A 12500-nucleotide genomic window follows, 5' to 3' on the forward strand; every position below is an offset into this window, starting at 1 on the left:
ACCTCTGCATCTCCCATCGCATATTTAGTCTATGTGGTCATACCGTTTTAACAAATCCTGGTCTGCTCTTTCCGCCATACTACATCCGCTTCCACCTCTCTCTCTTACTCTGTCAATTCTCATCCTGTGAAACCACGTCAACCAGCATATAGGCCTGAGACACTATATTTCCAATACTCTCACCATTTTCCAGTCCCCAGCGTTCAGGGCCATCCCTTTACTTTCATACATCATAGGAGGCATACTTCATCTAACCGTTATAGATTATATGAGCATAAGAATATGATGATGGTTTTGTCTATTTATATGTATAGTGATATTCTTATTCACAGTTTTTTAATCGTGGAGAAGAGGATCCAGAAACGGGAGAAAAGACAAATAACTAAATTCGCCAAACAGCGATATTGGCCACACCTCCTTTCACTCATAACGCGGTGTTTCGAAATAATCGGCTCCATCCCAAACGCGAAACCATTCCCAATGATTCCTATCATCTGATTAAATTGCCCACGCAGCGCCTGCAGGGTAGTCATTATTGTTGTTATCGGTCAAACTGAAATATGGGAGCAGGTCACATAATGCTTAAAATCGTACATACCCCATCCTTCCATCTCAAGGGCTCCTTTTCTCTTTCTTTATTTTCTTTCTTGCTTCTTTTTATCCTGTTGTTTTATCGTCCATCTCTAAGGCTCCTTATCGCTTTCTTTCTTTTCTTTCTTCCTGTCTGTTCATCCTTTCGTTTTTATCGTCCTTCTCTAGGGCTTCTTTTGTCTTTCCTTTCCTTCTTTTAAGCCATCTGTTTTTCCCCTTTCACTCCTTCCCCTGCTTAAAGCCCATTCGCCATCCTAATCATAGCCATTATCTTTATTATCGTAATTCATAAGCGCACATGCCGATGCGGGCGGTGCTGTACGGAGGTAAGGCATGGGTTCTGGATGCTGACGGTCAAAGAAAGAGTGAGAATGCGGGAAATGAAGTGCCTAAGATGTGTATGTGGGGTGAGATGGTTTGACAGGGTGAATACTGACACTAGGAGAGAGGTGTGGAAATAGTTGAAGCATAAGGAAAAGTGCAGATCGGAGTGTGTTGAAGTGCGTTTGGCCATATAGGGAGAATAGATAATGAGAAACCTGATGAAGAGAGTATACAAATAAAAAATGGCGCCATCCCAGTGAAGCAGGACACAGCGAGTATGAATTAAAGACGGAGAGAGAGAGAGAGAGAGAGAGAGAATAATACATGTGTACCCTGTGGTCAGTTGACAGTCTATACAAACTTTATTCCACTTCTCCCTCTTATCCCAATATTTTCTGTCCAGTGCGTACCCTGTAGATCATTCTTAACAATTCTGTTTCCACTGCTGTCATTCTAGATTTTCTATACTCATGCCATAAGTGTCCTGTACTACATTGTTTTTACTCTAACTTGTCCTGAAATTGTCTTGCCATCCTGAATAATGAGCAGTAACAATGGATTAACAGTAGCATTTAACGATAGTCACGAAGAAATGCTATGAAACGGATGTAGAGGCCATAGCACTGATTATTTCTGCGGGTGAAGTAGGCAAAATAAGCAGGGAAAAGGCGAACATCTGGTCCAGGTTGGATTAAAAACAATATAGTGTGTTATGGAGGGCAGTGAACCAACCTCGTTTTGCAGCCTCTTTTATATCGTATTCTGATCAGCAGGACCATCGACCCACAACCGAGAGATTTCTGGTTTGATTCCCGGGCTGACTACGAGACCTTTGTACACGGTTTCTTTGCCTCGATCTGCTCACAACTACAGTAGAGTTAAAATGGGGACCTAGATTTGTAAAGCGATGGTTGCTTGTTGCAGTTAAGGCGAATGTTTGTTAGGTGATTTCCTTGTCGGTAATGCCCCAGCCAAGTTTCTTCCTTGCACCACTTTAAATCGCTCTTTCTTTTCAGTCTTCTCTGTTTGCATGGTACTTAAATCCTTCAGTTACTTCGTCTGTTTCCGTTCCACAGCATATCAATAAGCATTACGTTTCTGTTAACTGCGTTCAGTTTGACACATCCCGTCTTATTTGCAAAACTGAACCACTCTGCGTAGGTCACATTCACAGTTACCAAGCAGCATCACAGCCATAGTGTTCAGCCATGTGCAAAAGTTTGGCGACACTTCTGTACTGGCTGTGGGATAGAAGGTGGTATATTTATATGTAATGGTAATATGAAACCACAGAACAAAAAAGTCTGAGGAGAAAGGATGTTCTCTGTTGTTTTAGGGAAGAATGGGAAATATGGAAGGCAGGATACAATGCTGGCAGAGGACTGATGAACTTTTGCTCATGGCTGTACATCCTTCACTATTTCTTACCATGTACAGTTGCGGATTCAAATGCCTTTTCACTTCATTCCGATAAATGACGAGACAGCGAGAAATGCCTTAAAAAACTATGGCTCTCTATCTATAACCAATGCCTTAAATTTGAATGGCATGACCTCGAACAAGTCACCTCCAAGTCAATCTGTCTCATTCCCTCAGGTTGTTTTCAACTCACACCATCCTTACATGCATATATCTGCACCACATCCCTCCAATTTATCCTTGGTCTCCATTTCCCCCTCTTCCTTCTCCCCCTCACTTTCATACGCTCTTCTAATCAATCTTTCATTCTCCATTCTCTCTACACGACCAAACCATCTCAGCGAATTTCTCGTAACATTTTTCAGCACTCATTATTGCAGCACCACAATTCTGTCAAACTTCCTCAGTTTTTCATCTGTCTCTGCAGTGTGTACTGTATTATTTACGGTGCTGGATGGTAACTACATTACCATACAGCCATTGTTCCCTTTTGTCGTGGAAGTGACGAAGTGGATTTACAGAGGGTTGGTGTCTTACTCATTATAAATGACTAATTTAAATAAGAGAATACAAAGAATGACCTTCGATTCTCAGTGACTCTATTTTCCGAGTCCATCCAGCATTTCAGAATATTATTTTGGAGCTTCGTAGTTGTTATCCCAAAAAGTGGAATGATATTATTGTCTGCAGCCATATGTTTATCTTTACTTTTTTTATACATACTGTAATTATCGAGACCCCTCCCATATAATCATAGCCTAGGTTGAACCTTTGTCTAAGCATCACACGGTCACGTCTCATTCGAACACTCATACTGACCCACTCAATCATCCCTCTATCTGTATATACTGTATGCTTCACTACCTGTTTCTCATGTTTTAGTTCAGTTTTCCAAGCACTCCCAGTCATCGTTTCACTCTCCTTTATTGAGTCATTCTTTCCTCCCTGCGACTAATAATCCCGTCAGTCTATGAAGTATTTTCTTTTTTGCTGTATCTATTCCCGGATGATTACAGCATATTCATCGTACAATAGATTTCTCGAACTGTAGGGTGTTTTACGTGTATATAGCTTTCACTATTCCTTTACTGCAAGGAGTAGTCCATAGGCCGATCAAAATCATTTAGTTGTCGCTAGAAAATATATATAAAAATAAGTTCTCGTTGTGAAGGAGTAAGAAGTTAGCGCCTCAAAACCTCAGTTCATCCAACTTTGAGCTCGACACAATTTTCCACATCGCTAACCCCCAACCTTCAAAAGCACACAGCTCAGTCCTTCATCATCTCTCCGTGCTCTTGGTGTCTCATTTTCTCGTGATTTGTCTTAGGAAAATCACACTACTTCTCTTGCAAAAATTGGTTTCGCAAAGTTTGGGTGTGCCGAACCGACACTGCGCATTTTTTCACACCACGCAGTTGTTGACTTCGTACAGGGTACTAAGTCACTCCAGTGTTGAGTAAATGTTTCATGTGTGGGAAAGCTCACCACTTGTAGCACTTCTAGGCAGGGTGGAGTCTAAAGTTTTCCGTCTCCTCAATCATTCTCCTCTCAGTGACTCCCTTTATCATGTCTCTCTTCACTACAGTACTTCATCTCTGTTCTTTCGCTACATTTCTGATCACTCTTCATATGAATTCTCTGCTCTCATTTCTCAATCCTCACGGCAGGCCTACAACATCCTTCTAGTTCCGCACTCTCTCCTTTACGGTCCAACCCTCTAATGCATGATTTAACCGGAGCTCTCGATGTTTCATGTATGCAGCTGGTCAACTTTGGAAAATTCTTTCTTTGTCTGTTTGTTTTTATGTTTATTTGTTTTGCTACCTATGACTTCCAGTCTTCTAATCCCTTTGCGTCCAGGCGTCTCGAAAAGAACGAATATTCAACTTGTCTTTCGAATTCTTCACATCAACTTTCTAGGGAAAGGATAAATTTTTCAGGCTCTCATTTTTGTTTTTGTTGTATATAAAAAACAGAAGGGCGAAATACTGTACATTTTCAATGGTGCCTTGGACAATCTGTGTTTGACGTCAGAGCGAGACAGAACATTCCACAATTTTTGCATGATCCCTCTTTCTAAATTGCCTTCCCAGACATGTACCTTAATTATGGCCATTTTTTTTCTTTGCTAGGATGCTGGACGACCTCTTGGGCTAGCCATGCAGGAGTACAACGACCACCATCAGGATTATGACGACGACTACGAAGACTACGACTACCTCAACTACGACTACGGCCGCGGCTACGATCCCTACAACCACAACGACAAAAACGGCGTGGGGTACGACAATTTCCCCGATTACGTGTACGATAATTTCGACGACTTTGAAACCGGGTGGGAGTCTGATTGGACCATTGAAGGGGATCGGAGAAAAGACGAAGAGAAGGAGGAAGAGGAGGAGGCGCAAGAAGCGAAGGAAAATGAAAGGACAGAGCCTAAAGGTGAGGAGGAGGGGGAGGAGGAGGAGGAGGAGGAAGGAGGGAGAGATCGAAGCCGGGAGATGGATGAGGTATCTGAGGAGATGAAGGAGGAGGAGGAGGAGGAGGAGGAGGAAGAAACCCATCAACTCAGCGGTCCGCCACCAGGGGGCCAAGGCAGCCGAAATGAATATGAAGAGCCAAAACACCAAAAACAGGATAAAAAGGAGGAAGAAGAAGCGGCGGAGGAGAGAACAGAGGCTGGTAAGGATGTGGGAGGAGACGGAGGGAAAAGGAGAGAGGAAACGGGGGAGGACGAGAGCCTGGAGGAGGAGGAAAACGAGGCGAGGTTGATGATGGAAATGGCTGCGGACGGCGTTGAAGCGGATACCTGGAGGGCCACAGATGATGAAGACTTGCTGGAAGGGTCTGGTGGCAGCCGGCACGAGAGGAAATACGGTGAGTAGAGGCAGATTGATTGATAGGTAGATATCGATTGATAGATAGATTGATAAACAGATATCGATAGATAGATAGATACATTAGATAGAAAGACAGATACATTAGAGAGAGAGAGAGAGAGAGAGACGGACTTATGGATGGATGGAAGAATAGATATATAGACAGATCGATAAACTGATAGATACATACTGTAGATGGGTAGGTAGGTGGATGGATGGATAGACGAATAGAGATAGATCGATCGACAGATTCATAGATTAACAGATAAACAGATAGATGGATTGATAGAAGGGTGGGAAAGTGGCATTTCAATATCATTTTCCCTTACATTAAGCGTATCAAGTTCACTTATATTTTCCATGGATAAATAGGTAGGTGAATATAGATAGATAGATAGATAAATAGATAGACAGATAGATAAATAGATAGATAGATAGACAGATAAATAGATAGAATGGATTTGAAAGTGGATAGACAGATAGATGAATTTTGTAAGTGACTCAAAAGTCTTTTTTCCAGTGCGCATTTATTGAAGCGTGTCAGATTTACTCACGATATGTACGTACAACAGACAGATGGGAAGATAGATGGAAGGACAAAAATCTGGATAATGGATAGACAGACAGGTTGATAGAAATCCAGTTTAACGTTTCCTAGCGAAAACTTGCAGTGGGTGTATCAAGTTTACTTTTTAACAGTTCCATGGATAGACAGACTGATCGATAGATAGTTTGATGGATGGATAGGAGGTTTAGATAGATAAGCGTGTGTAACTCCAATCCCAATTTTCTCAGCGAGTATTTGCATTAAGTGTATTCCATTCACTTATGACATGTTCCAAAGAGTGTGGTTGATTGCATAGGACAGCGCTCGGAAGAGAGGAGGAAAGAGGGAAGGGGAAAGAAAGGGAAAGGGGCGAAAGTTGGCAGAGAAGGATGACGGAAAAGGGAAGGGAAAAGCAAGGGACAGCAGTAGCGTATGGCACTGAAGGGGAGGAGAAGGGGAAGGGGAATGTTAAGGCAGGGAGGGCAAGGGGAAGGGGAAGAGATCTGGCAGAGAGGGGAATAGACAGACAGAAGGGTAAGGCAGCGAGAGGAGGGACAGGCAGAAGGGTATGGTAGAGAGGGGAAGTGACAGGCAGAAGAGTATGGTAAAGAAGGGAAGGGGCAGGGAGAAGGGTATGGTAGAGAGGGGAATGGGCAAGCAAAGAAGGGAAGGGGCAGGGAGAAGGGTATGGTAGAGAGGGGAATGGGCAAGCAGAAAGGCATGGTAGAGAGGGGAAGAAGCAGAGAGAAGGGTATGGTAGAGAGGGAAAGGGGAATGCAGGGGGTACTGGCAGAGAGGGGAAGGGGAAAGCAGGGGGTATGGCAGAGAGGGAAAGGAAAAGACAGAGGAATTTGACAGAGAGAGGAAGACGCAGGGGATAGTGACGGAGAGGGGAAGGCAGGAATGTATGACAGAAAGGGGAAGGGAAAGGCAAAGGGATATGGCAGAGAGGAATAGGAGAAGGCAAGGAGGGTATGGCAGAGACGTAAGTGGAAGGGAGGAGGTATGACAGAGTGGGAAGGGGCAGGGAGGGGTTAAGGCAGACAGGGGAAGGAGAAGGCAGAGGGTATGGCAGCGGTATGGCAGAGAGAGGTACGATAGAGAGGGTGCGTGAGGGAAAGGAGAAGGGGAAGTGTATATTGACAGAGATGGATGGTGATGTGCAAGACTGTGGGGGATAGGGACGACGAAAATGAAGGTAACTGTAGGGAAGGATTGGCATTTCTCTCCTGGTGCTGTGGGGAAGGAGGATGAAGCCTTGACGTAGATATGTAGGTATGGATATTTTCAGCCTCATGAAGCCAGTGACGTTAATCTTTGTTGATTTTTGCTTCTTTCAAACGGTTTTATTCAGATGGGACAGATTTTTCGGACTGGAAGGGTTTGCTGTAGCCTTTACTAACCCATTCAATTCTAAAGGGGTTTTCTAATTTAAATCGTCTGGCAGCAACAAGAGTGAACTATAAAGCACTTTGCCTGGACTTATGAGGTTAATGACTGACAAGATAGATAGAAAGGTGCCGAATATCTGAATGGCTGAATAATGATAGATAGATGGATATTGATTAATGACCAATAAACACAGATCAACATCGATAGACTGATGAATAAATAGACTTATAGTTGGGAGGAATTTCATTGAACCTCGTTCCGAGACATATACAAAGTTTTATTGCATTTTTTGATACACTGGACCGTACTAATGAAAATAAAAATTGCACCTAGTTGGCACACTTGAGCATTTTGTTATATGGGCCGAAATCCAAAATGGCCGCCCGAAAAAATGAAGAATTACAATATTTGATTACTGTTGTCTCTAGTTTTACTAATATTACCTTATTTAATTGTGGAATTATTTCAAGAAATTCCAGGCATAACAAAGTAGATTATACATGTGTAAATTGTGAAAAGAAAAATTACTCAGTTAATTATAATTGTTTAAAAAAGGCACCAAATGTGATTACCGTACCCTGTTAGACTATCACCAGGTATTACCACAATATTTCATTTTCTTAACAAACTATACAGGGAAAGGATGGAGAATTAGGTCTTTCTGTCAGTAAACATTTTTGAATATTTAACATGTCTGTTCCTACAAACATATTTAAAACATAATCTTTTTCACAACTAAAATGCTCATATCCCGTATATCAGAATGTGAGACCAATTACGCCCATCAAAACTGATCAAAATGCTTTACATCAAAAATAAGTGTTGCCTATAAATATAAAAACACTGATAAACTAAACACATTTACAATTAATATATCAAGTGTCTGTCATTTCCATGTCCATACTTTCCTCCATACTTTCCACTTCTTCAACTGACACTCCTGATTTACCTTGAGGATTGTGGCAGTCAGTTCCATGGCAAGCACAAAACAGTGAGCAAGAAAGTTGTGCTGCAGCACAACTGCAACGGGCAGTTGAACTTGGGGCGCGGGATTGACACCCACACTTGATTAGTTTTAGGATATCAAGTGGTGCAGGAGAAACATCAGGTGGCATGCCAATTGGAACCAACATGTTTGAATCAGGATCCTTAGTCCACCCATAATGAAGAGGGTTCATTTCTTGTGGCTCTGGATCAAGGGAGCTTCTCCAAATTGCTGCCTGTATATGGGCTCTGCAAACATGTTCTTCAAATGCTTCTGTTGTTGGCGGCAAAGCTTTTAGCTCTGGTGCTGTGGTGAGCCGAAGATTGCCCATCTTTGATTGCCACACAGTATATCTTAAAGATGTCATGTTGTTTTCATTTGGAAAGCCATAACATGCTGCAATGAATTTTGTGGCTTCAGCCGTATCATCAGTCAGCTCTTCTTGTTGCCACCCCAATCTAGTAAGTGTCTTCCCACTCTTTATTGCCTTTAACATTGCTCCTGTACGAATACCCCATAAATATTAAACACTGTCACATCCTATAAGAACATGGGCAGGTAACAGACTATTGAGAGCATACTGATTTTGCTCAACTGTTGCTTTGATATCTTCACTTGATCGTGAAGGGCTTGTTCTAAACATTACCATATTGCAGGCAAGATTTTCTTGCTTACAGAAGTGGCATTCCAGGGCAAATTTGTCTGTGTCATCAGCAACAATTCTAATGCTGTGTCTTCCCGACCTTGCCAAATGGACGGCTTGGTGCACCACAATAACATCAGCTTCCTCATATGTAGTGCGCAAGTCAGGCCTACTTCTTCTGATTCCATTACAAAGCTCTACTGGTATCGGCTCCTTACCTGTAATCACAAGGTGTTTGTCATTGTTTGGCAGTAGATCAGTGTGCTCACACAGATACTCACAAATGAGATTAATCACCTGGGATTTATTGTAACAGATAAGCAGACCTTCTGTGGTGGCAGAGGTGTTGCCAATGACAGTCTGTGGCATCTACTTGCTTCCTTCCCAGCTCTAGCTGCTCGTGTTGCCTCTTTTACGTTTGCACTGTGATATCTGTCAAAGACCAGATGTGTGTTTGCTGCTAAAAGACAATGACATATGTACTGCACAAACTTTAGTATATAATCTTCTATGAAACCTTTGCTTGGCCATTTGACAACCCAGAGAATTGCACACCCATCAAGTATTATAGCATCAGCTGGGACCGTTCTGCGATCAGATACTTCCACTTGGATTTTGGCTTTCAGGGTGGCTTTAGAAGGTGACAGCCTCATATCACCTGTCTTTTCCTGGAATATTGAGGGTGGAAATGCAGCCAGCTCATAAGAGAGAACATCTCTCATGTTGATGTTCCTAGAGGTTTGAAGACAAAGCTTTCTTGAATAGATCAATGTGGTATCATACTCAGATATATTGTCCATTTTAATTTTTTTATTGAAGTTGACATGAGCACAACTGGTCTTGTGAGTGGCTTGTGAAAACTCTGTGGCCATCCTTCCTCAAATGTTTTCATCATAGCTGCTCCCAATTCAACAGCCCTGTCAACACTGACATGCTCTGCACATATCCTACCTGTAACCACATTAATAAGTCCAGGTGGATAGCACTGTCCTTTCAGTGGATCTATGCAGCTTTGAAGATTCTCCCGAATTTTTGCTCTGTCTACTTCATCACTTTGTATCCTTGAAGGACCTTCTTCCTTATGGGTCATGACTGTGGATTGTGCGTTTCCATCAAGCATGGATACAACATCTTTTTTCAGTTGAGCACAGATATGTAGTCCAAGAGCCCACCTTTTCAATGCTGCTGGTTGATGGGTTATTTCAATAATTCCTCCTCGACTATGGCCATAACGCATGAAAGTTGTCTCAATGTACTGGTCAGACCAGATGCCATTCCAGATGCCTGGTTGATGTCGCAATACATGACCTCCGTCCATGAAGTCCTGAAGCACTTCATCAGGCAGTTTGCTCATAGAATGAAAATAATACAAGGCATACCTGGCATAACTGGCATGACCACTAGCAAAGAAATAAGGAAGCATCTCTTTTGATGACTGAAAAATATAGCTAAACATGTTTTATTAGCATCATCATTCATGCAGGCGGCCGTATTGGATTTCGGTCTCCATTTTGAAACGCTCAAGTGTACCAGCTGGGTGCACTATTTTATTTTGATGGTTACATCTCAAAGTATCAGAAAATGTCTCGGAACGAGGTTCACCCGAAATTGACCATTCTGCCACCAGACTAATATGTATAAATAGCTAGACTGATGACGGGATAGAAGGTAGCGAGACAGGAGAAGAAAGTGCACGTATATTGTTTTTTATTTGTGGTTCAGCATAAAAATCAGTGCATATTCGGTGAGAGAGAGAGAGAGAGAGAGAGAGAGAGAGAGAGAGAGAGAATGCTATGAATAAGTATATAACATCCTCAATACTGTTAATGTTTTTCCCAGATTATTAACAATGCTGTCTTCCTTGACCCCCTGAATATATTTGCCTTGCCTCTCTAGCATTCGCCTTTCGTCCGCAAGTAGGTATATGGATTGATAGAAATATGTGAGTAGATAAGTAGGTAGACAGGAGCGTGGATGGATGGATGGATGGCTGAGGATAGTTTAATAGGTTTATAGATAGATGGATGAGTAGGTGGGTGGGTGTATGGCTAGATAGATAGATAGACAGATAGATGAAGAGATAGATAGACAGGTAGATAGACATTATTGGAGGGGTGTACAAATAGATAAGTAGAGAGAAAGATGGCTGAGTGGATGACTGGGTGAATATATGCGTACTTAGAGGATGAATTTATACCTCATTCACTTAAGCCAGTCACGAGGAGCCCAGAAACAGTCTGAAGGTTGCTGCTGATTTGCTGATACAATACTAGGCGTGGCAGCGGACAATGAGGTGTTCTCGATCGGTCTTACTTACTACGGCGTTCTCCGGTGCTTCACACAGTTCATTTGGAATCTACAGTATTTGTTTTTTTGTTCCATCCTTATTATATACATTGTAATGACAGTCACTGCCATACAACAAGGCATGAGAAACGCCATGAACAATGGATACGGAATGGTAACGACCTCTGTCCCTCAGTCGGTAAAGCGGGGACGATGAGCGTTCGACCCGTGGTTCATAAATCATAGTCGCACTGATTGCTATCCCACCTCTCTGCCACCAGCCCTACCACCCCACTTTTAACTCGCTGTGTGGGCTAATCATGGCCGTCCATTCATCCGTCCCAAATGACTGAGTTATGCGAATACCCTTTAGATGAATGGTTGAGAGAGAGAGAGAGAGAGAGAGAGAGAGAGAGAGAGAGAGAGAGAGAGAGAACTAGCCAATTACTCCTGTATAGAAAGACGGCATGTAGAAGCTGGACCAGAGATTTTAACTAAGGAATACAAAAAGAAACAGAAACAGACCTGAAAGATAGACAGGCGGCCTCACATCAGAATAATAGTTTTTATTGTAGATGCCATAGAAGGTTTCGTAGCACCACTTCCTTATCGATTTATTTTTCGTGTTCCATTTTAACATTCTCTTGTATGCTCTTGATATCGCTCTAATATTAACATACTTTGCGTCACTAATATACAGTAAAAGATCATTTTGAGGTGTAGTGAGCAGAATGAGTTGCCAAGGAAGGGGTGCTACGTAGTTAGCAAAGCCACTTAGAATACATCCATATTACGACGTCTGTTGTCCGACCGATTAGATGGAGACTGATATCTCTTTCCTCTACAGAGCTCACTTGGTCCGTGTGGTCAGGGTGCTCGACTTCGTGTGACGGTGGGGTTCGAATCCGCTCGTACCGCTGCCTACCGAACCAGCTCATGTTCGAAGAGTGTGTGCATGCAGGGATAGAAACCCAAGAGCAGAGGGCTTGTAATCTCCAGCCGTGTCCCTCCACAACCTCCCAGCCCACCACAACCACCACCACCACCATATCCCTAACCACAACAATCATGCCACCGAAAGTTTCAGTGGATGGTTTTGACTCCTTTCCACACGACACCTCGGCGACCAACCTCACCGAACCACCTCCCGACTCTCAGTTCACCACGACCTCCCCACCGCCACCCTCCACCATCCCTCCCACGACCCTTCCTTCCCCGTATACCCCTCCTTCTTCCCCAAAGCCCAGGGTACAGATGCATCCACTTTTCCCCACTACCATCGTCAGCGCCCCAGTCAGTGGATTCTTTAACTCGTCCTCCTTGTCTCCCTCAGACGTCAAACCACAAAAGCCTGACAAGAGTGAAGTGGGCAGCAGCTCTGTGTGGTCTCGGGAACAGGTTAGTTGGTCCTTATAATCGTTATATGCTGGATAT

General features: G+C 43.0%; 1 protein-coding gene across 1 annotated transcript in view; it reads left to right on the forward strand.

The window, feature by feature from the left end:
* Nucleotides 1-12500, forward strand: part of LOC145414551 (uncharacterized) — a 244392-nt gene that overhangs the window by 126993 nt on the left and 104899 nt on the right. Inside the window, exons 8-10 of the mRNA XM_080284071.1 lie at nucleotides 4467-4736; nucleotides 4857-5211; nucleotides 11914-12464. Coding sequence (XP_080140197.1) covers nucleotides 4467-4736; nucleotides 4857-5211; nucleotides 11914-12464 — 1176 coding nt within the window. The remainder of the gene's footprint in view (nucleotides 1-4466; nucleotides 4737-4856; nucleotides 5212-11913; nucleotides 12465-12500) is intronic.

The sequence above is a fragment of the Coenobita brevimanus genome, chromosome 100 (genome assembly GCF_032717465.1).
Source record: "Coenobita brevimanus isolate Jiangsu-jjx chromosome 100, ASM3271746v2, whole genome shotgun sequence".
Taxonomy (NCBI): domain Eukaryota; kingdom Metazoa; phylum Arthropoda; class Malacostraca; order Decapoda; family Coenobitidae; genus Coenobita; species Coenobita brevimanus.